Source organism: Sphaeramia orbicularis, chromosome 11 (genome assembly GCF_902148855.1).
Source record: "Sphaeramia orbicularis chromosome 11, fSphaOr1.1, whole genome shotgun sequence".
Classification (NCBI taxonomy): domain Eukaryota; kingdom Metazoa; phylum Chordata; class Actinopteri; order Kurtiformes; family Apogonidae; genus Sphaeramia; species Sphaeramia orbicularis.
In genome coordinates, this window is record NC_043967.1 from 14,538,577 (window position 1) to 14,562,102 (window position 23,526).

Here is a 23,526-nt window from a genome sequence, read left to right on the forward strand (position 1 = left end):
GGACACCAAGCTTGATAAAAGTATGTATTTGATGTGTATTATCAAAATGTTCTTATGACACAGTTATGAAAATGTACAAAATATCTTACTTATAAAAAAAAAAAAACATACATTACATACATAAAATATCAAAGTAAACAATTAAGAACATTAGTGCAGTGCAGTAGTAACAAACTTCATCAACAGTGTAGAGTAAATTCACATTAAAGACATATCAAAATGCTTGTATGTGCCAATAACATCTCCAAAGTAAGGCCATCTGGTCCTTTTGTCATGAACAAAGTCAGTTAATAATGTTATTTTTCATTACATGCTTGTCCAAGTGAGAGTCCCAGAGAACAAGACTGATGCTTACACCCGCAAGAAAGTTATGTGCTTATGTTTATTCCGCCTCATGCGACGCACTTTTCCTTGGACTGTGAGCTTTTTTGGCCCTGGAACAAAAAATTATTAGACAACTGATTAGTATGAATCATCTATAAATGGAATTCTTATTAAGTTTTCTCAGTAAATGTAACACACATGATCACTGAATGATTTGGATGAAACCCTGAGTCTATGATGATGACTCACACCATGCGTTTGCCAGGCCTGATATAATTAACTGAATCTTATTTGGGTTCCTCCCAATTCCTCTCTCCCCTTTTTTTTGAAATCTCTCCAAACCGAAAGCTATAAGTCAGCCTGAGTGGGAACCCAAACACTATAATTATTGCACTGAGGAGTCTGAAAATTGCACCTCGGTGATCATCTTTGGGATTCTCACGGACTAAAAGCTTCCCATTCATTCCCTCACTCACGCTCTCACACCTTTAACACACACGTCCATGCAGCTCTGCCTCGACACGAAGTTGTTGCTGCTCCCTCCGCAGCCTGAGTAGATGAACTCCTCACACATCTTGGTGACTTTGTTGTAGTAGTAACGAGGAATGGAAGCCGAGCACCTCCCTTTGTCCAGACGATCCAGGCAGAGCACAGGAACGGCTGGAAAAGAAAAGAAACACACTGCACAATGAGGCTGCCATTCACCCTCTGTGGACCGCACAACAATTAAAGGAATTCATGAGATTTCACATTTCTTGCTCGTTTTTCTACAAAGCAACAATGAACCATTCTCACTATTATATTCATGGATATGTAGAAGATGTACTCATTCTCTCTAACTCACTTCTTTTATTCTTTTTCTTAACCCTATATTGAACAAGTGACTATTTTTGGTAATTTCTGCACACAGCTGTTATTTACAGTGATCCAATGTGGTCTCCAGGGTCTGTAAGGTCCACCTCTGCATGAACAGTGAGTGGACCTGCTTTGTTAGGTACCATGAAGTAATGGTACTAATGTAAGGAATGATGTTCAAAGGGAGAATGTGGATGTGGACAGGGGTCTGGATCAGCACTTATGTTGGTCTAATGTTCTAAAATACATGTTCCTCTGACCTTACATGTGTTTTTTATTTATTTTTTTATATATACCAAAGGGGCGGAGAGGGGGATTGTTTTTGGTTCGTTTTTTTGTTTGTTTGTTTGTTTGTTAACACTTTGGCAGCAAAACTAGGGGTTAAATTCATACCAAATTGGGTTTATAGATTGCCAGTGACCCAGAATATAGGTGATTACAGTTTGGGAAAGTAGGTCAAAGTTCCCATTTTTTAATTAATTTTTTATTGTATCCCCCCCCCCCCCCCCCATTTACTTATAATGAGCAAAATTTCAAATCGCTATAAAAATGTCAATTTTAACTCAATTTACTTAAAATGTTGCAGAGATATAGAGATTAATTTTAGACATCACTCTGCAAAATATCTAAGTGATAGCTTGTTTTTGAATTTTTTTGCAAAATTTTTAAATCTTTTTTTTTTCCCATTAACTTATAATGGGTGAAATTTCAAATGCCTATAAAAACATAAATTTCGTTTCAATTTACTTCAAACTAGACACATATATATATTTTTTAAATGTAACAATTATTGAATATGGATGAAAGAGTTGATTGATGCCAAAATAAGCTAGAATATGTGCGAGGGGTGGGGTTTGTTGTGTCTGGAACCACCTGTTGGATTTGGGGGGGTTTTTTTTAGATTTTTTTTTTTTTTTTTTGCCAGTCATGGGTTGATGACATGTTTATCTGAAATCCTGATACATTTCAGAGCACTGATGATGACAAGATGAAATGGTTGTTTAGTTCAAATGTATATAAATGTACATAAATCAGCATTACTTGTTTGTAAAGCCTGGAATAAGCGGCAGATGTGTTTGTTTAAATAGGTCAGTAAATTGTCTTGTTAATATCTGTTGTCAGGTATTTGGTCTTTGGTTTGTATTTTTGGTGTCTTAGAAGCCCATGTAAGGGCTAGGCATATTCTTATGCGGGACACAGGAGCTGGCCCGTCTACAGTTTGTCCAGAACTCTGCTGCCAGGCTCCTGACCCGCACAAACAGGAGAACCCACATCACTCCCATCCTTAAATCTCTCCACTGGCTCCCTGTTCTATATCGTCTTCATTTCAAAATTCTTGTGCTAACTTTCCGGGCCCTACATGGCCAGGCCCCTGCATACATTGCTTCCCTGATCCAGCCCTACAGCTCGACTCGTAGCTTGAGGTCTTCAGGACAGTACCTGCTGATGGTTCCACGGACCTGTTTTAGCACACGCGGTGACAGGTCTTTTAAAGCTGTGGCACCACGTCTATGGAATGACCTGCCTCTACACCTACGGTCCATGGACTCTGTAGAGAGCTTTAAGAAACACCTCAAAACCCTCCTGTTCAAAAGGCTTTTTAGTCTCCCACCTGACCCAGGACCACCACAGACTGATTACACTCTATGTATTCATCATAACGTACTCCATGTGTCACCCCCCCCCCCAGTCTCTCTATATCTCTATCGCTCTCTCTTTTCTCCTCCTTTACTCTCTCTCTCTCTCTTTAACCCCAACTGGTCAAGGCAGACAGCCATCCTTCAGGAGTCTGGGTCTGCTCCAGGTTTCTGCTGTTAAAGGGAAGTTTTTCCTCGCCACTGTCACCAATCACAAGTGTTTGCCCCTGAAGGATTCTGTTGGGTCTCTGTAAACTTAATTTGATTCTGATTTGAATTGATAAAGCACTTTGTGACTCTGTCTGTGAAAAGTGCTCTATAAATAAAATTTACTTTACTTTACTTACTTACACAATAATAAAAATTTCATTAACCTTGATTTTCTACATAAGAATAAAAAAATTGGAAACTTTTCACATAAGTATTAAAGTCTTGTTAGGTCCTCCAATAACACACTATGGTTGGAATGTTGAATTTCTATGAGTGTCCTATAAAGGGTTAACATCATGACATGCATTGTATTTCCTGCTTACTTTTTCGTGGGCTGCAGTATTCTGTGCAGGAGGTGAGGTCCTGGAAGCGGTTGGAGTTCCCCTGACAGCCCCCATAAGTGAAGCTCTCACACTGCATGGTGGTCATGTTGAAGAAGTAACGGCGGAAGAGGGCACGACAGGGTCCTTCCTCTTTAGGAAACCTGCAGATTTGAGGAATTTCTGCCAAAAACAACAACAACATTTCAGCTTAGGAATCATATCAGCTCCAACCTTTAATTATTAAATGTCTGTTTTGTCAATTAAGAAGTGCTTTTTTTATCTTTAGGGAACATTTTACTGTACATTATCAATGCAGGAAACAAAGAAGAACCAATGACTCATCAACCTACTTGGGATTCTAAAGCATGTCTTCTGGCACTCCTGATAACTCTTGAAGTTATTGGCATTTCCTTGGCACCCTCCGTAATAGAAAATCTCGCATTTTTGGGTGATAGTGTTGTAATAATAGCGCTCAATTTCACCTCTGCAGGGTCCTTCATCCACTTGAAGGAGACACACGCCTGAAAACAGCAAAGAAAAGGAACAGTTAGTGAAATCCAAAAGCATTTACTTGCAGATAAAGCAACGGCGGTGCGTCTTTACGCGCAGAGTTTAAGTGCGCAAAAGAAAAAAAAAAAACGCACTTCATTACCTTTAGGTGACAACGCCAAAACACTGTAAAACGAGGAGACTAGTGTGATAAATGTCAGTGCGTAAAGTTCCATTATGGCTGTAAGTTTAGTCCAACTCTTCTCCTACAGTATCCGACCATCCCAGCCTGCGCCACTTTTATAGTTGAGGGTGAACACTTTCCCAAGAGAAACTAAGGGGCGGGGACATGACTCATTTCCATACGAGAGCAAAGATTACAAAGAGGTGATGAGTTCATTACTGACCTGTCGTTAGGGTGTAAAACATTGCGTATAAAACTATGACTAAAGGTATATGCAGAAATGATCTGTAACGAATGATGAAGAGCTTTGTCGTTCAGATTCAACACTGGAAATGAGAAGGAGGAAGATGAGGAAGATGAAGATAGACTCTGTTAACCCCCCCCCCCTCCCCCCCCTTAACCCATAAGGACCCAGTGTGGCTTTTGTGGCAGTTCCAAATTACTTTTTTTCTTTATATAAATTTTTTCTTAATTGATTTTACCACCATTTATTTATAATAAACTTCTCCTCTTGAAAGTATAGAGGGTTTTTTTTTTTATTGTGTTTTTTTTTTTTTTTTTAATTGTGTTTGTATTTATCTGTTTGCTTTTTAATGTGGACAAATTGTACAATATTTTCTACACCAATATTATCAGTATTAGTAAAAGAAATAACTGTGCAAAAGCATTGTTGTGTGTAATTAGAGTTCTGTGGTTATACATTGATTCTAGGGCTCTAAAGTCTCACACACTGGGTGTGAGACACAAACTTCTCCTCTTGAAAGTATAGAGGGTTTTTTTTATTGTGTTTTTGTTTTTTTTAAATTGTGTTTGTATTTATCTGTTTGCTTTTTAATGTGGACCATGAGTCTGTAATAAAGATTATCTATCTATCTATCTATCTATCTATCTATCTATCTATCTATCTATCTATCTATCTATCTATCTATCTATCTATCTATCTATCTATCTATCTATCTATCTATCTATCTATCTATCTATCTATCTATCTATCTAATATTATCCTCTGAAAATCATGTATTTTCCTAAATGTAATTCACTGATCATATTCATGTTCATAAAAGCTCAGATTAAAGTTGATGGTTATTGTATCAAAAACAGAGAAAACTGCCGAAAAAGTGACTTTTTCAGTAAAATATATCATTAACTGACATAAAACTGAACAATTTTTCCTTCACGCCATCACACTGATGAACAATTAAGCCTGTAATAGAACAATAATTCATGTACCACATGTACAACCTTAATCTGCTGACTGCTCTTCTTTCTCATTGCACATTTTTTTCCACTGCACATCTTTTAATTACACTACTTAACTTAAATGTTTATACACTTTTTTGAACAAAAGCTGTTGTTTTTTTTTAACTTTATTTAAACTGTGTTTCAGTTGTGTGTGTGTTTTTATAGTGCCTGTTTTCTATGTTGTACAGAGAGAGCATAGTTTAAAAAAATTTAAAAAAAATTCCTTGTATTCTTTGAAAATACTTAACAAATAAAGACAATTCTGATTCTGATAAACCAAGTATTTCCATCCACTGTTATCGATCCAACTCTATGGGTTTTACTGGTGAATAAATATTGTAGAAGATGATGGTATTTCCATGGTAACAACAGAACCTCTGAAAGTCCAAATGGGTCATATTTAATGACCATGAAAAGATGACAAACTGCATTTTACACCAATTATTTACATATATTGACAGGATTACTGGATCAGTAGTTTAGATCAGTAGATGGTTTTGGTTGGCAGTGAATGTTTGGGTCTTCATGGGTTAAATATCCCTGAAGAAGTTATGAAGAAATACACTTGTGAAATACTACACATCCCTTTTTCTCGTTTTAATATTGCTCATCAAGAACTAGTCTGACTGGATTGAAGACACAATTTCATTCAAAGCACTTTCCATTTCAGGCCTTGTGAACTCTTATCTTGTGAGATATTTAATGATAAGAGCTGCCGCCAACATTCTTTCAAGGAACGGCAGCACTTTACTGAGATACAAGGTCCCTGCTGAGACATAAAAGCAGCACTGTCTGATAAATACAGATGAAATGCACAGTGAATTTGAGTTTTCAAATAAATAATTCATCTCTTGATCACTGTCTTTCACCTGAAGTTAGGGTCTGGTCCAGTTCCTATGGTGCACTGCAAAAATCAAAATCTTACCAAGTGTATTTTTCTCATTTCTAGTCAAAACATCTCATCACACTTAAAATAAGACATAGTCACCGAAAGAGTAACTTGAAAGTGAGATATAAGAACTTATTTTTAGATCTATTTTTAGATTTTTAGATCTTGAAAATCTTATTTCAAGAAATCTTACCAAGATAATTTTCACTTGTTCCATTGGCAGATTTTTTTTTTTTTTTTGCTTGAATTATGCAAAAATAAAATCTTTAATTAAGCAAAAAAAAAAAAAAAAATCTTGCATAAAGCAAAAAAATCTGCCAATGGAACAAGTGAAAATTGTCGTGTTAAAATGTCTTGAAATAAGATTTTCAAGATCTATTGTCTAAAAATCAGTTCTTATATCTCACTGAAAAGTTACTCTTTAGGTGATTATGTCTTATTTTAAGTGTGATGAGATATTTTAACTAGAAATAAGAAAAATACACTCAGTAAGATTTAGATTTTTGCAGTGTGCAAGATGTTTCCATATTGCATTTATTTGTATTTGACATATAATACACATATTTTCATCTATATTTGACTTCCTCTTTGCTTCATGCATATACATTCTCTGTGTACACTGCAAAAAAAGAATATCTGACTTAAATAAACTGATTGAATTTCGAATATTTATTTTGAAAGATCATTTTTTAGATTCATTTACTTGTTGAGATTTAATCGTGTTAAGATTATTTGACACTTTCCAAGAATTTTCTCAACCAAAAAATTCTTGAATTAAGCAAAAAAAAAAAAAAAAGTTTTAAATTAAGCAAAAAAATCTGCCAGTGGAACAAGTAAAATTTATCTTGGTAAGATTTCTTGAAATAAGATTTTCAAGATCTATTGTCTAAAAATAAGTTCTTATATCTCACTTTCAAGTTACTCTTTTGGTGACTATGTCTTATTTTAAATGTGATGAGATATTTTAACTAGAAATGAGAAAAATACACTTGGTAAGATTTTGATTTTTGCAGTGTAGGAAACCTTTTCCTTTTTGCTGTTAAAAAAACTGATGTGCCTTCATATTTAAGACAATGACTCATCTTCATCTTGACAGGTGGAGGCTAAATACAGATTAGCCGTCTTATCAAAGTGACCTGACACACGAAGCACCACCCACTGACCCACATCTGAATGATTATTAAGTAAAAAGACGGTAAATATGGACGTAGTGCACAACATATGAGGAATTCTATGTGGGATTTCAAGAATCCAGATGACACCTGTGTGATTGACCCTTCTGTTTCCATAACATAGTTCAGATAATGGTGTGATACACACAGTAGGGCCTCAATTTAATCAGATTAATGGATTAGGATTGTTGATACAGATTACTTTATAACTGGGATTGAGGGAGAGGAAAGGGATTCTTCAGCTGGTTTTCAGGGGTGAAGGACCGTTCCCTGCAAGCATCAGTAAGTGCATTTCTGTCTATTTGTTAATGACTTTATGCATTTTCCATTTGAAACTGTAGACTGTCATAAGCTTTCTTATGTTGACATGTTGAGTCTTTAATTAGTTTTTGTTTTTTGTTGTTGTTTTTTTAGAGGATGCCGGTCATAAATGTAGAGGACTTGACAGACAAGGACAAAGCTGTAATGGAAGTAACCCAACTTAAAAATGAAGTGAAACTTGAGAGGTGGTTGGTAAGTTCTTGAAATTTTTGACATGATAAAAGTTTTTGTTAAAATAGTTCTTTTTTTAAAATAATTTTTTCATCTTTCAACCTTGACAAGCAATAAATAATTATTAAGATTATCTAAACCAAGCACCGAACCTAGGGGGCCAGAGCTTTTTCTATTGCTGCTCCTACCCTCTGGAACTCTCTCCCACCTACCATCCGACACTGCTCCAACCTCAACACCTTCAAATCCCTTTTAAAAACTCACTTATTTAAGATTGCTTTTAGTGTTTAACTGTTTCATATTTATATACCTGTCTTCCGCACCTGCTTTTAACTGTTTTTAATGTGTTCTGTTTTTTATCTGCTGTATGTAGAGTGGTAAAGTGTCTTTGAGTTCCATGAAAAGCGCTATACATATAAAAATTTATTATTATTATTATTATTATTATTATTATTATTATTATTATTATTATTATTATTATTATTATTATTAAATGTGATGAAATTAAAATATAAATTATGTGGTGAAGAATCTGAACAACTTGGGCTAACATTATCATTTTGCTGTTCACATCAGACATCTAAATGCTGTGAGGAGATCAAGGAATACATTCAAGCAGGCGTGGAGGAGGACACCCTTGTCAAAGGCATTTCAGAGGAGAAGAACCCCTTCAAGGAGAAAGGTGGATGTGTCATCTGCTAAACTGGACCTGAGGAGATTTTCATTTCTGAGATTAGTACCCAAGGACATTCCTCCTCCCCTCCTAAAACGGATTTGCAGACTGAGAAGACTAGACGGACATAATAAAGAATGAATTTATCAAACTTTACAAGCTCCCATGTAAATGATTCCTAACCTTTTGGCCAGATTTGTAATCCTCACCATTTTACTATTTGAAAAGATGCAGTAAATAAAGGTTGTATTTGGCTTGTCTCACATGTGGAGCAAACAGACCCATGTGTTTTTTTTTCATATACAGAAGCAACTGTCATTAACTGTGCTTATCTAACTCAGCTTCCATCATTCACCGGATGTTTCAGGGCATCTGCATAACTCACTTTGCATACATTTAGAGTTTGCTCTAACTTTTCTCATAAATTCTTATTATTTTTGCATACATAAATAACTGTATCAGTGTATTTGCAAGAGTTACGTCTGGTTTCAGTTTTAGCTCGACATAACTGTATGTTGTACTGTTTTTTATTTATTTATTTATTTATTTTTGGATCATCACTGCATGGCAACATGATGTAGTGAAGGGTATATAATTTGTGAATACAGCAATTACAACAACCTGTAGATTTCTGGAAACGTAAGTAAAGAAAGTACTAATGATTGGTGTTAACTGATCTGCTGAGGTACATATAAAGTGATTCATCAATTTGTGATGTAATTTGGACATATTGAAATCAAGAATTACACACATTGCACATATTTTACTTATACACTTATGGGTTAATCCTCACATTAAAAAAAATATTTAAATCAAAAAAGAGTTGAAATACAAACAGTATACAAGTATACAAAAAGAACATGAAATGATAGATGTGCCAGGGGTAATGTACATTACATAAAAAGGTTGTATATTTTTCTGAAATCTAATGTTTTAATAGCTTTTTCACTTGTTGAAATGGTAATGAGCTTAAAGTAAAGTTGCATTTCTTTTTGGAAAACCGCAAAGCAAGCAGTTTTCTCTATAAATCAATTTTTAATAAACATTTTTGCCAAAAACAAACAAAAAAAAAAGTAAAAACTGAAATTTTCCTTCTCTTTTAGCGTAATTATGAAAACCAAAAACAACATTTTCCCAGAGTAAAAAAAATCCTTCACATATACAAGAACTGGACTACAGATGTCTGCGTGCGCATGCGCAGAACAGATGTAAATAAAAATGGCGCTGCGCACAGGATCAGTGCTACTGAAAACCCAGAATTTTTATAAATTCACCTCAGTTGTTGGCGTCCGGTGGTTTGCAGAAAAAGCATCTAAATCTGTAGCACCCAGCGACCCTGAGACTACGGGCGACCATCTGATCTACACACAGGAGCACTTTGCATTGAGGGAGTCTCTCAGAAAGGTAGGGAGGACTGCTAACAGGTTAGCAAACATAGATGTTAGCAAGAAAAAAGAAAACATATTAATATGATGAAGTGTCAGTATATGTACATACGGCGACTGCATTGAGTGATTTTGTTCGTGTCTCTTGTCCAAATATGCTGTTACATAACATAGCCGGATGAAGTAGCACAGGGGCAGTAAACGAAGTGGGTGAGAGGTCAGTGGTGTAAGGTCCGGTTGTTGTGGAAGGGTTTCACCTTAAACTGTTTTGCTAACGGGTCTATTGAGTATTATTCTTTCCCAGTTAATTAGTTACACACAGGCCGGAGAAGTTTAACCCTTAAAGACCTGTGTCACAACTTCCAAATGATTTTTTTTTCTTTCCCAAGTGATTTATCAATATTTATTATAATATAATCCATTGCATTTTGTAGTGAAAATCATGCATTTTCCTATGTTGCATTTACTGATCATGTACATGTTCATAAAAGCTCAGAGTAATCAGAGAACAAATAACTTCTTCCACAAAATATATCACTAAGAGAACATAGCAAGCCTCTCAAACCACTGTCATTTATTCAACTCCATGGGTTGTGTTGTAGCCAGTTTAGATTTGTGCTGTGTGTGTATGGTTGTATGTGTGCATGTAGGTGTATTTTTGTGGTGAGGCACTTGGTTGCTAGGGTCACCTGCACACCTGTGAGCATAGGTAGCAAACAGACAGGCAGAGGTTATATAAGGGAGACACAAGTGATCAGACCAGGGGATTTCAGCCATGGGGAGCCACACAGTTTTTCAACTGCGCCTGTGTGTGTGTGACTGTCTGAATGGGTGTTGTATTTGTAGTTTTGTCTTAGCTCATTTTAAGTCATTCAGCACCCAGCCTTTTGTAGGTGTTTTTTAAGATTTGTGAGGAAATAAAGTATTAAATGCACATCCATGGCGGACTTCGTTTTTACACACCATCACGAGTTGGAAATGTCTTCAGAATCCCTCAAGTGGCATTTTTTGTAGCTAGATCACCACTATATGTTGCTTTCAATGGAACAGGTTGAGTTTTTTTCAGTGGGGGCTGAGTTTAAGTTTACACTGATTTTCTGCCCTTTAACCCATAAAGACCCAGTGCTACTTTTGTGGTAGTTCCCAAATTATTTTTTTTCCTTTTATTTAACCGTTCTTAAGTGATTTATCACCATTTCTTGTATTATTACCCTTTGTATTTTGTAGTTTTTCAGTGAAAATCCGGTATTTTTCTAAGTTTCATTCATTGATTATGTAGATGATCATAAAAGCTCAGATTAAAGCTGATGGTTATTTTATCAGAAACAGAAAACTGGAGAAAGTGACTTTTTCAGCAGAGATATCAATAACTGAATGTAAAAATGTGTGTGTTGTTTATCCAACTCCATGGGTTTTACTGGTGAATCAGTGTTGTAGAAGATGTTTCCACGTTCACTATGCAGCCTCTGAGCATCCAAATGGGTCATATCTGATGATGAGGAAAAGATGACAAACTGCATTTTACCTGAATTATTTGCATGTATTGATAGGATTAGTGGATTAACAGTTATTACACATTTTGGATCAGTAGATGGTTAAGGTCTGTGGTGGACGTTTGGGTCTTTATGGGTTAAGGTCAGTTGTGTTGGTTTTACACTACAGTTTTACAGCGGTCTGTTTCCTACGTATGTTTCCGTTGCTCTTATGGGAACTTGGTGGAATGGGATGACAAGGCAGAGTGCCAGGTACACTGAGTTATACTGGTCCCACACACTGGCACATGACCCATACTAAAGTCATATTCCAGCTCCTGTTGATATGTACACTGTCTGACAGAAATGTCCTAAACTAAGCCAGTACTTCAGATCTTTCCATTTGGTAGGTGAATTACTGCAGTGATTAATATGTCTCAGCTGCAACAAGTTCTTTAACCCTTTAACTGATGGGGTGAGTAGCTTCTCATTTGTTGATAGAGAGCATAAAGATTGTTTCAATGGATAAAAGTCATGTGGTCTGATGAGTCCAGATTGACCCTGTTCCGGAGTGATGGACACATCAGAGTGAGAAGAGAGGTGGATGAAGTGATTACCCATAATGCCTAGTGCCTACAGTACAAGCCTGTGGGGGCAGTGTTATGATCTGGGGTTGCTTTCAGTTGATCCCCAAAAATAACAAATAAATGTGTCATTGCATGAGTTTATGGGAACAATGCAACAGCAAAATGCATGCTGTGTTGGAAGCTCAAAGCTTCATAAGGCTAAGGCTAAATAGCCTATTAGTGTGGGACTTTTTCTTGACCTGGCAGTATGTGATGTCTGTCTTATGGGATTGTCTTTTGACTGACAGGTGTAAATGCACACAGTTATGTGTTTTTAAAATGAAAAATGTATTGTCAGTCAGGTAAATCTGTGAAGTAAATGGGAGGTAATTCTTCACATTGGTAACACAGCGCTGGAGCTGTACAGTCCACCTCACCTGTTTAAATCAGGGGATGTGATAGGACATAGCGTGAAAATAGTACAAATTTGCCAACAATTGCTGGTTTTCCCCACTGTTAAGATCATTATGTCTTGTACGGGGTTTTCCTAGGTTTATGCAGAGCTTTGATGCTGCGACGATTTTGGTTATCATGTGACTAAAAACTATGCATTTATGTATTGTTTGACTTATATTTTTTTAGAATAATGTGTAGACAGTACTTCAAAGAAACACAAATCTGTTCCTTAATGAAGTGAACGCACCAAGTCAAATTTGCAAATAATAGGCAGCCCCCAGTTTATAAAAGGTTTTGGTATTCAATTGTTTTTTGTTCAGGCCAGTTTGTTATATTTTCTCTTCCAAATATTAGAGGAATGTGAACTGAGGATGTTTCTTCAGGTCAGGTGCTGTAGGTGATTTGTTATTAGACATAAATGACACTAATGGACACTTACCATGTTAAAATTAGGAGAGGGTTTAATGATGCGTAGAGTAGTGATCAATTAAAAATATAATATCAGACTTTGTTTATATCAACCTCTCACCTGTTTTAAATTTTAAACAGTTGGCTACATGCATTTCTGACCTCAGACTCCATGTATCTGTCAGTATCATGTGATAAAGTATAATGGTGTTCTGTAACCTTGTTGCAGATATGCTTTCAAGCATTGTGGTTCATTATGTAGAGCATGTGTTTCGAACTCTCCTCTCAAAATTCACTCTTAATGTACAGCACTAAATCTTAAAAATGTCAGTATCACACTGTATATAAAGTAGGACATATATGTATCAACATATCAAATAAATTCAATTAATCAAAGTTTTGTGCCATGAAAATTGTGAGCAATGCTTAAATATCAAACTGAGGCAGGAGACTTTTCTCGTTTGCTTCTTGTAATATGTTAATTGTGAATGTGTTTCACCAGATACGGTAAAAAAAAAAAAAAAAAAAAAAAGTTTTAGTGAAGAAAGTGTATTTTGAATCATGTTTTGTCTTCAGTTCATGTACCTAGAAAGTAATTGATTAAAAATGTAAATAGTCCATAGCATTTTTTTGGCTATATTGCCCAGCTCAGACATACATTTCCACATACTGTGATGAGCCATGGATTTTTTGTATGTTAAAGTCACCTTTTATTCAGGTCAAATGCAGCAGGACCACATTTAGCAGATATATTACTGGAGCCACTCAGTCTCACGTAGCTCTGTTGTAAAGTGGTGACTAATGTGGGGAAACGCCTGATGAAACTGGCCTCTTCCGGGATGACCCCAACCAGGACATTAAAACATTGAAAGTGATGTGACTCATGCTGTGACCTTCACAGTCCTGATGTTAATTTAGTTGAACAGTTATTGGAAATTTTTAACTAAAGCAAGCAGTAGACAGAGCTCTCCTCCATTGCCATCAAAACCTCAAATGAGGGAAAATCCCTTGAAAGAATGTTGTTCAGGGACATTTATTTTGTGTTTTTCCTTTAATTTGTCATCTGCCGGTATGTATTCAGTAAGTTACAAAGCAGTGGTTAAAAAACGAAGGGAGTTAAAGTAAAAAGCTTGACTCATTTTGAACATGTATTACTAGACAGTCTCATGGTCCAAAAATAACAACAAAAGCTTAATTTAAGACAGGCAGAAAAGGTGTTGCGGTAAATAATGGGAGGTTTGTCGTGTGACTAAACTTTCAAAGGATGCTGGGAGGTTGAAAATAAACGAGCACTGGGAATTATGGGAAGGATGAAAATATGAAAAGGAAATGCAGAACAATATGCAGGCAGTTCAGGAAAGGGAACTTGAGGCGACGAGGTTTATTAAAAGAATGCACTGGAGGGTAATGTGTGTGTAAAGATGGTATACAAATGGGGTTATAGGAAATCCTTCAAGGTCAGGTGTTCATCAGGCCAGTATTTCCACAACAAATATTCTGTTAATGGGTGGGGAGGGCATAATGCATGAATAACTGTTGTTAATGTGACCCTGTCTGTGGAAAACTGGAGTGGTGCATTCACATCCTCATGTATAGACTGGAGACACAACTCGAATCCTAAGAAATTAGTCAGACTCCCACATGAACAAACCGCCAAACTCTGAAACTTCATCTGTTGTTGTTGTTCAAGGAGGATGAGGAGCCAATACGTGGACCTTCTCTTGGTCTCAGTCTGGGATTTCCCACCACAACTACAAAGCCAGAAATACCTTAGCTGCTGCAGAACAAAAGACCCTCAGATGTGCATCTGCTGGTGATAAAATAATCTGAAAATATAACATCAATGTCGGAAGCACCAAGGTCCTGTTATGATCATATACGGATCCTTCAGAATTAATTGGCTCCTGGTGGTGTTCCTAACTACTTTTGATGCATCTAAAATAGTACAGTGTTAGTGGATGTGAAAAGGATTTTAAAATGCCATTGTGAAATGTAATTATTGTATTTTTTTTACTGTTGTTTTAAGTATTAAAGTGTGAGGTTTAGGGTTGGGTATTGTTCTTTTGATACCAGTGCTGATTGTGATACTTTGGCTTCAACATCAGCTCCTAATTTTTTTTTTCTAATAGCAATTTTCCATCTTAACAAAAAGAAAATGACCATACAGATCACTGCAGGGTTTCCCCCATTGTTAGAAGGATTAGGATTTTGGGTAGCAACTAAACTGGATTAATGTGAAGTAAAGTAAAGGGTATAACAACAAAAACTAAAATTAATTAAAAGTCACTGTGGAAAAATGTGAAAAACTGAGTCAACGTTGTTGTTTTCCTCCACCTCATGCATGTGTAGATGCTGGGATGCCTTATTGTTGTCTAATATAACTGAAAACACAGATTTGTGCTTAATTTGGGATCAGTGTTATTACAGCCATTTGGGGGGGCACTTTGTAACTACGTGTGGGACACAGAACAGTTTTACAAAATATTGTTCAGTCATTTGTGCATTAACAGGTACCCCACATGTTGTGTATTTTTATATTTTTGAATGTTTGATGTTTGTTTATGGCAAACACTGTAATTTACTGAGCGTTTTTGAACGCCTCACAATATTCCCTGAGGCACTGTGAATGTGATCTCACAGTAACACTGCAGCAGAGGCACGGTGAAGGAGAAGAGGAGCAGGTTCACTGGATTTTGCCAACTTGAGTTAAAAATAAAAACCTTTTTGCTTTAAAGGAAACCGTGGACTCTTTTGTGCCACAAAGCTGCAACATATCGAAAAAGAAGGTGAAACTTAACATGCTTCAAATGTCTGACCTGGCTTCTGTGCCTCTATTATACTCTCTGTTGTCATGTTTTGGGGGTTTTTTTGCAGCGGTGCTGAGAATTCGTCGCTGTTGAATGTATATAGAGGAAACCCTGCACATGGGTTCTACTTGTATCCACCCTGCTTACAGAGTGTTTGCGTTCTTCACATACGCTACATGTATTCGTTCGGTATACCTCCGTATTGTATCGAAGGCCCTGAACTGACATGGTTTGGTACAAATGAGTACACCGTTACAACCCTAATATATATATTAGGCCTGTAACGGTACACAAAATTTTCGGTTCGGTACGTTTTCAGTTTTCAAAGCCACGGTTCGTTTTTTTTCGGTTCGGTACGGGAAGAAAGAAAACCTCTCAAAATGTCTTTAATACATTTGAATTTTTGAACATTTTTCCCCCAATTTTTGGACACAATAGAATATAGAAAAACAGGAATAATATAATTCTGCTGCTATAAATCAAATAGAGAATAAAATAAATTATTAATATTACTAAATGTATTTTAAACATTAGTATTACACTTTTCCCTGACAGGCGCTTTTGAACAAACAACAAAAATCTAATCACAGTTCTGTCAGTTCACATTCTGCATAAAAATATCAACAAAAAAATTCTGCATGTAGTGCAACATTAACAGGAGGGTAAACTGGTATTCTGTTTTAACAAACTGATGAGCAACATTGACAACAAACTTAACCAAATTATTTATTTTAGGACAGCTAACAAACTGTTTAGGCCACTTTGTGTACTCATGTGTGTGCGCATGTGCGCACACGCAAGGTGCGATTTGTCTGGGGGATGGTTTGTTTGTTTGTTTGTTTTTTTGGTCGGAGCCGGGGGGGCGCGTGAGGGGGGGGGGGGTGCGGTCCGGTCCGGTCCATAACTAACGTAACTAACGCTGGCGTGAAACGAAAGTGAAACTTTATTTCTATATACTTTCAACGTCCAACTCCAAGTTCTATTCCTCTGGTATACAGCGTGCGTGAGAGACAGACAAACAGACAGACAGAGCTAGTGTGTTTTAGAACTACCGTAGCTCCCAGGGGCCACACAGCGTTCGTCTTATCTCCGTCTCTTTCCTCGTTGTTGTCTTTCACCGGGACCTGAAGTGATCCCAAACTGGACTGGACTGATGGTGGAGGGTCTTCAATCTCTTCCTTCCAGGTTCTCATCATATTTTTTTTTTTTTTTTTTTACCTTATATCAGCTGCTATTTCATATTTCGGGTCAATGTATGCGTCCTTAAATATGTCCGTGTGAAACTTGCGCGTATTTAAAGTTCCGCATCAAACAATGTCTTTTGTTCCTTTTCCTTTTTCTCAACACTGTGCCGTTTCGGTACAGCTGTGTACCGAACCGAACAGGTGTGTACCGAAACGGTTCGGTACGTGTACCGTTACAGGCCTAATATATATACATATACATATGCAGTAAATATATTGTAGACACATATCAGAGCTTCACCAAATGAGCAGTTATTGTTGCACACATGAGAAAAACTTTCAAAAGGACACTTTGTTTATTTGTTAAAGGATATTCCATCTTTACTTCCTGGTTTCCAAGGAGACGCTTTGACACTCCATAATGGACAAGTCCTGATAATGAAATGCTCTTGACCTTGTCGGCTGCTTGACAGTTTGGTGATGTGATATGGTTCTGGTATGCAACACAAATAGTCTACAATAACCTTTGTGAAGAGTTAGAGGATTACTCCCAGATGACCCATATGTTTCCACTTCCAGCGGCGAATCAGCCCCCCATTTCCCTCCTCAGGATCTGAACTTTGTATTCAGATGATTGTAGGTTAAAGGGACCTGTACCTGCTGTTTTACTGTTTGTTATTGTCATTAACATTAGGTGGTTTTCACAGATTCAGGTCTAGGTTTGCGCTCCAAAGCTTGTTGAAAGTGGTGTCTGTTTTGTGTTCTGAGCAGTAAAATGATGATGCCCGTGTTTTCTGTCAGATGTTTCTCAGCGAGTGTGTTTTTCTTGGCTGGTTGAGTGCTTGGTTGGTGTGGATATGTGTGCTTTGGAAATAGAACATGAGAGTGCAACAGCTTTTGCAATCCTGGAAAAAAACGGAATTCTTCTTCAGTACTCCCTTTGTTTCAAAGGTAAAATACAGGCCTTGTCGCCAGGGCTTCATGTGCTCTCATTATGAAGCAGAAATGTAACCACTGCAAAATAAAAGTCAGATTAATCAAATGCAGTTTTTACATTCACATTAAGCGCATGGCTCATTGAACTCTTGTCATTGGATGTGGTTTGAGTTTGATGACTCCTATTTCCACTCAATGCCTGCTTTGTTTCATTGGCTTTACCTGCCATAAACAGAGGCCTATTTATGAACCAGGTTGTCATGGGTGGGTGTTTTAAGAGCATTTATGATTGATTATGAGTTCAGATCGATTTGTGGGAGGACACTTAAACTGCAGAGCATTCAACAATGAAATGACAAGGGACTGCAGTATTTTAACTGAGTTTGTTTGACTTGTGCCAAATTTCACTAAATATTGTAGTTTTGCCAAACCTTGTCAACAAACTGCGTACAACACACCATGTTAACTGGAACCAGTGTTGTCAGAAATATCCCCAAATGAGCGTATCAATAGAATGGTCATTCATACGTGCTTCAGCTGTCGACCACTTCCAGGTGCTCAAAGTGAGTCACAACACCAAAGGTTCAGTCATTCCATCATCTATTTTCAAAGCCAGGTTGAAAACCACACTTCACTGCCTGGGGAAATGTTGTTCATGACTCATAAAACCAGGCACTAGTAGTAACACAGACGGATGAAGCACAATGCTACTTAAATTTGGACTGGAGAGACTAAACAAAAGCCGCTTTCACAGTTGAAGGATATTATGTAAAGCATAGTCAGAGGATACTTGTTGGTCCCTTTGGAAATCATAATTTCATTTTGTTTCCATGGAAATCAATATAAATTTGGAACTTGTTCACACACTGTGTACAGTACGGTTGGATAGACATAACCAAAAATGTTGTCAGTCAATATGATAAATGTCAAATCATTATTTCTTTCAAAATTAAAGGTTGATTTTTTTTTACTCTGAGTATACATTGAAGAAACTAGAGTGTGGTTTTGTGGTTTAAAGTTATTCTTTATGGTCAAGGAACTTTTGACACGTCAGAATTTTAGAGGAAGAATGCATAAAACAGTTAAAATAATAAAGTCTTTTTTCGACATTCATAGTAAAATAAAGTAAAACAACAAAACATTGAATTATTTTGCAAGTGTTTTAGCTGCCAATGTAAACAAATTATGCTCTGAAGTCAAAATTATACCTTGATTTATTACCAAACAAACACATTTGCACAACCCTGCAGGAAGATTCTGAGTGAACACAGCCCAGTGGGCAATATGTATGGGTTGAAAGTGGAAGATAATGTGGAGTATCTTACAGTGACAGCCACTAGATACTGGCCATAGACTTGCATAACAATCTGGTCTTGTGTGATTTCTGGTCCCTCTCCTAAATGTATGGTGATTTAGTACATCTATGACATATATGACAAGTGTGCATGACAGCTTACCTCCCTGTTGGGTTGGACTTTCGAACCATCTGCTTATTGAATAAAAAATTTTTTCCGGGCAAACAACTGCCGTTGTGCTTGATAAGTTTCACTAACAAGGCCTTCAAATGACTCTGTTATGTTCCTAAAAGCTAGATGGCCAATTCCCCAACACAAATTCCTGACTTCAAAACAGAATTTAAAAACCAATTGATGTTATCACAGTGCCTCGGTCTACTACTTATATACTAGAACCTGATTAGGCAGGCCGATTTTAGCGTATCACTGATTAATCAACATCGGTCAATATGTAACCAATGTATTAACTTATTAACTTCCACATGTACAACCCATGGTTCCCTATGGGTCACATAAGATAAGATTAGATAAAGTGAGGTAAGATAAGATCAGACTTTATTGATCCCACTGTGGGGAAATTTCATAGTTGACAGCAGCAACATGCAACACACCAGTGCAAGAGGAAGGCAGGTAGAATTAAACATTCCTAAAAAATTAAAAATTTAAATGGTATTAACATATTTACATTGTTTATATTGTGGTTGCACATATACATGGCATACAACATGGCATACATACATACATACTAGTCTAATATAAGACTATTATACAGCTTTTGAAAGTTGTGTAAATTATGTTTTTGAGATAAACAAAGATGCAACTGTTAATTCACATATCCACCAGTATCTCATATAAGACTATTATATCCTGTGTATATCAATGTTCTTATTTCATATATCGGCCGATATATCGGTTACCGGCCAGTATATCGGATATCGAACGATATATCAGATATTGGCTTTTTTAGCCCCCAGTATTGGCCCCAAAAATCCCATATTGGTCGGGCTCTGTTATATACAGTCTGTGATGTCACCACTTGAGTCTGTACAAAGGTGTCTCCAGCTCTGTGGGAGTGTAACTCGGTCTTGTGTTCAGCAGAGCAGAAAAATCAGACGACAGCGTAACTTGATTCACTCTGTTCTCATAGAGTCCTGCCCACACAGCCTGCACTGCCTAAAGGTGGGTGCTTAGAAACATCCTGAACACAGCAAATCAAGAGGAAAGACAAAAAAATACAGCCAGAAGGAAATGTCTCCTAAGACAAATATTCAACTGCACACTTCTATTGGGTCACAAATGAGTATTGAGCCTAATTACTATTTGAGTCTCTACATTGTTTTTAGGAAACTGCAGTAATTGAATGCAACAAAAAGTGTATAATCACACAAAAATGAGTCATTTGTGATGTTTTTGCAGCTTTCATGGTCATCAGATATGACCCATTTGGACGTTCAGAGGCTCCGTAGTGAATGTAGAAACACTGTCATCTTCTACAACATTGATTCACCAGTAAAACCCATAGAGTTTGATTAATGACAATGGATGGGCACACTTGATTTATGTTCAGTTATTGATATCTTTACTGAAAAAGTCACTTTTCCTTCAGTTTTCTCTGTTTCTAATACAATAACCCTCAACTTTAATCTGAGCTTTAATGAACATCTATAGGATCAGTGAATTAAATATAGGGAAATACATTATTTACACTGAAAAAACACAAAATTCAGTGGGTAATACTATAATAAATGGTGCTAATTAAAATAATAAAGGTTAAATGTAGACAAAACTTTATTTGGGAATTGCCACATAAGTGGCACAAGGTCTTTATGGATTAAATGCCAACCCTGAAGCTTTAGTTCTGCCCACTGCTCTGCATATTATTTCAGAATGCTTCCACTGTTAAAGTAGTAGAATATGTTACACCGACTTCTAAAATACTGGAACAAAAATAGATGAATGCAGATATACTGAACACCAGCACAATATTGTCAACAAATGTATTAGTTAAAAATAACAGTATTCCATATGAAGCATTCAATAAGATTGAACCAGTTGGTTGTTTTATCAGCCTGCAGCTCGTCATGTATGTCAGTGCTTTAGTTATCACTAGGGGACTGATAATGTATAAATAGAAAACTGTATGCTATACATATTGTTACTGTGTCTGTCACTGTCATTGTTAGAGGTTCAGCATGTATTACATTTTTCTAGGCTGTTTTGTATTCATGGATATGTAATACCTTATCTATGTGTCTGCTAGAGATAGATTACATAGACTTAAGTAGAGATGTGCATTACACAGCAGGAGGCCTATGTGTAACAATCAATGTGCTGTGTAGGTCTTTTTCCACCCATAATGTATAGCCTTTAGGGCCTTTGGAGAAATAGAACAGCAAGGCTCTTATTCACCAGCAGAATAATTTTTAGTTAAAAAAAAAAAAAAAAAAAGCAATCAGTACATTTTTATGTATAAGCATGGTGCATGGGTATGTACATTTATGCTCAAAACTCAGTCTGTCCTGTTTTGTTTCTTTCTGTAGATCATCGACCAGGAGATCAACCCATATGTGGATCAGTGGGAAGCAGAAGGGAAGTTTCCAGCCCACAAAATCTTCAAGATCTTAGGAACCGCTGGGTTTCTAGGGGTCAACAAACCAGTGGGTAAGATGTCTGAGATGATGTGGTCCTTTAAACTCGCTTTTTAAAAGTAAAAACAAATGTAACATTGATTTTCTTTAACCAAGACTGTTTTAGGTCAGATGCCAGTGGGGTGAATTTGGTGACTTTACACTGAAGGTTTTAACAATCAAGGGTAGGGATGGGAATCGAGAACCGGTTCTTTTGAGAACCGAATCCCAGTAGCTCGATTCCTTGGAATCGTTTGCCAGCCTGGTTAATGATTCTGCTTATCAATTCCTCCTTTGTTGCGCATGTGCGATGACATCACATGTACGCTGCATTGTTTTGGTCAGAATAGAATAGAATAGAATAGAATAGAATAGAATAGCCTTTATTGTCATTGCACAAAAGTTACAACGAAATTGCTGTGGGGCTACTCTGCACCACATGATAATAATAAAAAATAGACAAGACAATAATAGTGTATATATATATATATATATATATATATATATATATATATATATATATATATATATATATATATATATATATATATTTATATATATAAATAAATAAATAACAGTGTGATTAAAAACGGTAGAGACTAAAAACGTAGCCAACATGGCGTTGAGACAGAAACGGTCTAAAGAGACGACACCAGGGCCACTTGTAAAACTTGCAAAGCATCCATTTCTTCAAAAGGATGGAATCCCTCCAATATGTTCAAACATTTGTCCACACAGCATGTGATTCATTTACAGGAATGTCATGTATTTGATACAATCCTTAACGGCACTTGTGAATCTAGCAGCAGAGTGAACACCAGGCCGTCATCCGGGCCTAGTTCCGGTTCCGGTGCGGGAAACAAATGTTGTACCTCCTCAAATACAAGTTTCCAAAGGTAGGGGAAAGGAAATGAGGTGCACAACATCGAGAGACGGGCAGAGTCGAACTGGTTCCACGTAGTGGAAATGCGGCAATAGAAGAATTAATAAAGCGTCTTCAGTTTCACTTTCACTGTGCACGCCCCCCCAAACCGGACCTGGCGTCATCTGTTATTATTGTTTGTACATACTGTATATGCTATATTTTCTCTGCAAAGATGGAAATATAAAAGACAGTTAATGCAAACACACCTGTTTATACTCTTTTATTCCCTCACCCAATGATAATCGATAAGAGAATCAATAAGGAATTGGATCGATAAGCAAAATCGATAATGGAATCGTTAAATTCTTATCAATTCCCATCCCTAATCAAAGGTTTCAAAATCATTTTAGTTCAGGTTTCACATAAAGACCTATTTAATCTCAAGTAGGACACAAAAAGAAAACAGTAACCTATAAATGATGACAACTCCAAATTTTTCTCTTTGTTTTAGTGTAAAAAAAGTTAAATTACATGAAAATGTTTACACTTACAAACTTTCACCTTTACTCTGGCCCCTTCCTGTTAAGCCCCATGAAAACTCATTAGGGAAAAAAAATGGATTGCATTCAGTGGTGTGAGAGCAGTTATTTTTTTGACACTGTTTTGTCACCAAAGTTTTTTTTTTTGTTTTTTTGTTTTTTTTTTCATGTCACAGCCAATGATGAAAAATGAAGTATCGATGTTAGTAAAGTTACGTACATATGACAATCTGGCCAAAAATATGACTGAGGCAATTATGCTGTGAGGCTAACAATATGATGTTTGTCAGTTTAAAGCATAATTTTATGATCCAAGAAAGTCACAATTTGTTATAAAACTGTTGAAGTACCAGTGTGTGAAAATACATAAATATGAAGACCACAGACCTGAAAGCTGCAGTAGTGACATCATCATAAATGTCCACCTCCACAGCTGCTGAGGATGCGTCTGTGTTTTCAACATGACCAGACTTGTATTGATTCCTCTTCTTTTAAT

General features: G+C 36.6%; 3 protein-coding genes across 3 annotated transcripts in view; 2 read left to right on the forward strand and 1 right to left on the reverse strand.

The window, feature by feature from the left end:
• Positions 1 to 10: 10 nt before the first annotated feature.
• LOC115428391 (carboxypeptidase inhibitor SmCI-like) lies at positions 11 to 4,158 on the reverse strand. The gene is made up of 5 exons (XM_030147419.1): positions 4,002 to 4,158; positions 3,700 to 3,870; positions 3,350 to 3,529; positions 811 to 984; positions 11 to 434 (listed from the first exon to the last, which is right to left on the reverse strand). The coding sequence occupies exons 1-5, from the start codon at positions 4,072 to 4,074 to the stop codon at positions 352 to 354; spliced, it is 681 nt and encodes a 226-aa protein (XP_030003279.1). The 5' UTR covers positions 4,075 to 4,158; the 3' UTR covers positions 11 to 351.
• Positions 4,159 to 7,471: 3,313 nt separating this feature from the next.
• On the forward strand, positions 7,472 to 8,766 carry gngt1 (guanine nucleotide binding protein (G protein), gamma transducing activity polypeptide 1). Its single transcript, XM_030147421.1, has 3 exons — positions 7,472 to 7,607; positions 7,740 to 7,838; positions 8,394 to 8,766. Exons 2-3 carry the CDS (start codon positions 7,743 to 7,745, stop codon positions 8,517 to 8,519), a joined length of 222 nt encoding a protein of 73 aa, XP_030003281.1. The 5' UTR covers positions 7,472 to 7,607; positions 7,740 to 7,742; the 3' UTR covers positions 8,520 to 8,766.
• Positions 8,767 to 9,569: 803 nt separating this feature from the next.
• LOC115428390 (probable acyl-CoA dehydrogenase 6) overlaps positions 9,570 to 23,526 on the forward strand; it is a 46,683-nt gene continuing 32,726 nt past the window's right edge. Inside the window, exons 1-2 of the mRNA XM_030147418.1 lie at positions 9,570 to 9,894; positions 21,540 to 21,660. Coding sequence (XP_030003278.1) covers positions 9,709 to 9,894; positions 21,540 to 21,660 — 307 coding nt within the window. The 5' untranslated portion in view covers positions 9,570 to 9,708. The remainder of the gene's footprint in view (positions 9,895 to 21,539; positions 21,661 to 23,526) is intronic.

Bases quoted from the DNA above. Each gene is read 5' to 3' on its own strand.
- LOC115428391 (XM_030147419.1), bottom strand. From the start codon at position 4,074: ATGGAACTTTACGCACTGACATTTATCACACTAGTCTCCTCGTTTTAC. The intron at 3,871-4,001 runs GTAATGAAGTGC...TGCTGTTTTCAG, and splicing joins TTTGGCGTTGTCACCTAAAG to GCGTGTGTCTCCTTCAAGTG. The intron at 435-810 runs GTGTGAGAGCGT...TTTTTGTTCCAG, and splicing joins CATGGACGTGTGTGTTAAAG to GGCCAAAAAAGCTCACAGTC.
- gngt1 (XM_030147421.1), top strand. From the start codon at position 7,743: ATGCCGGTCATAAATGTAGAGGACTTGACAGACAAGGACAAAGCTGTA. The intron at 7,839-8,393 runs GTAAGTTCTTGA...TGTTCACATCAG, and splicing joins TGAAACTTGAGAGGTGGTTG to ACATCTAAATGCTGTGAGGA.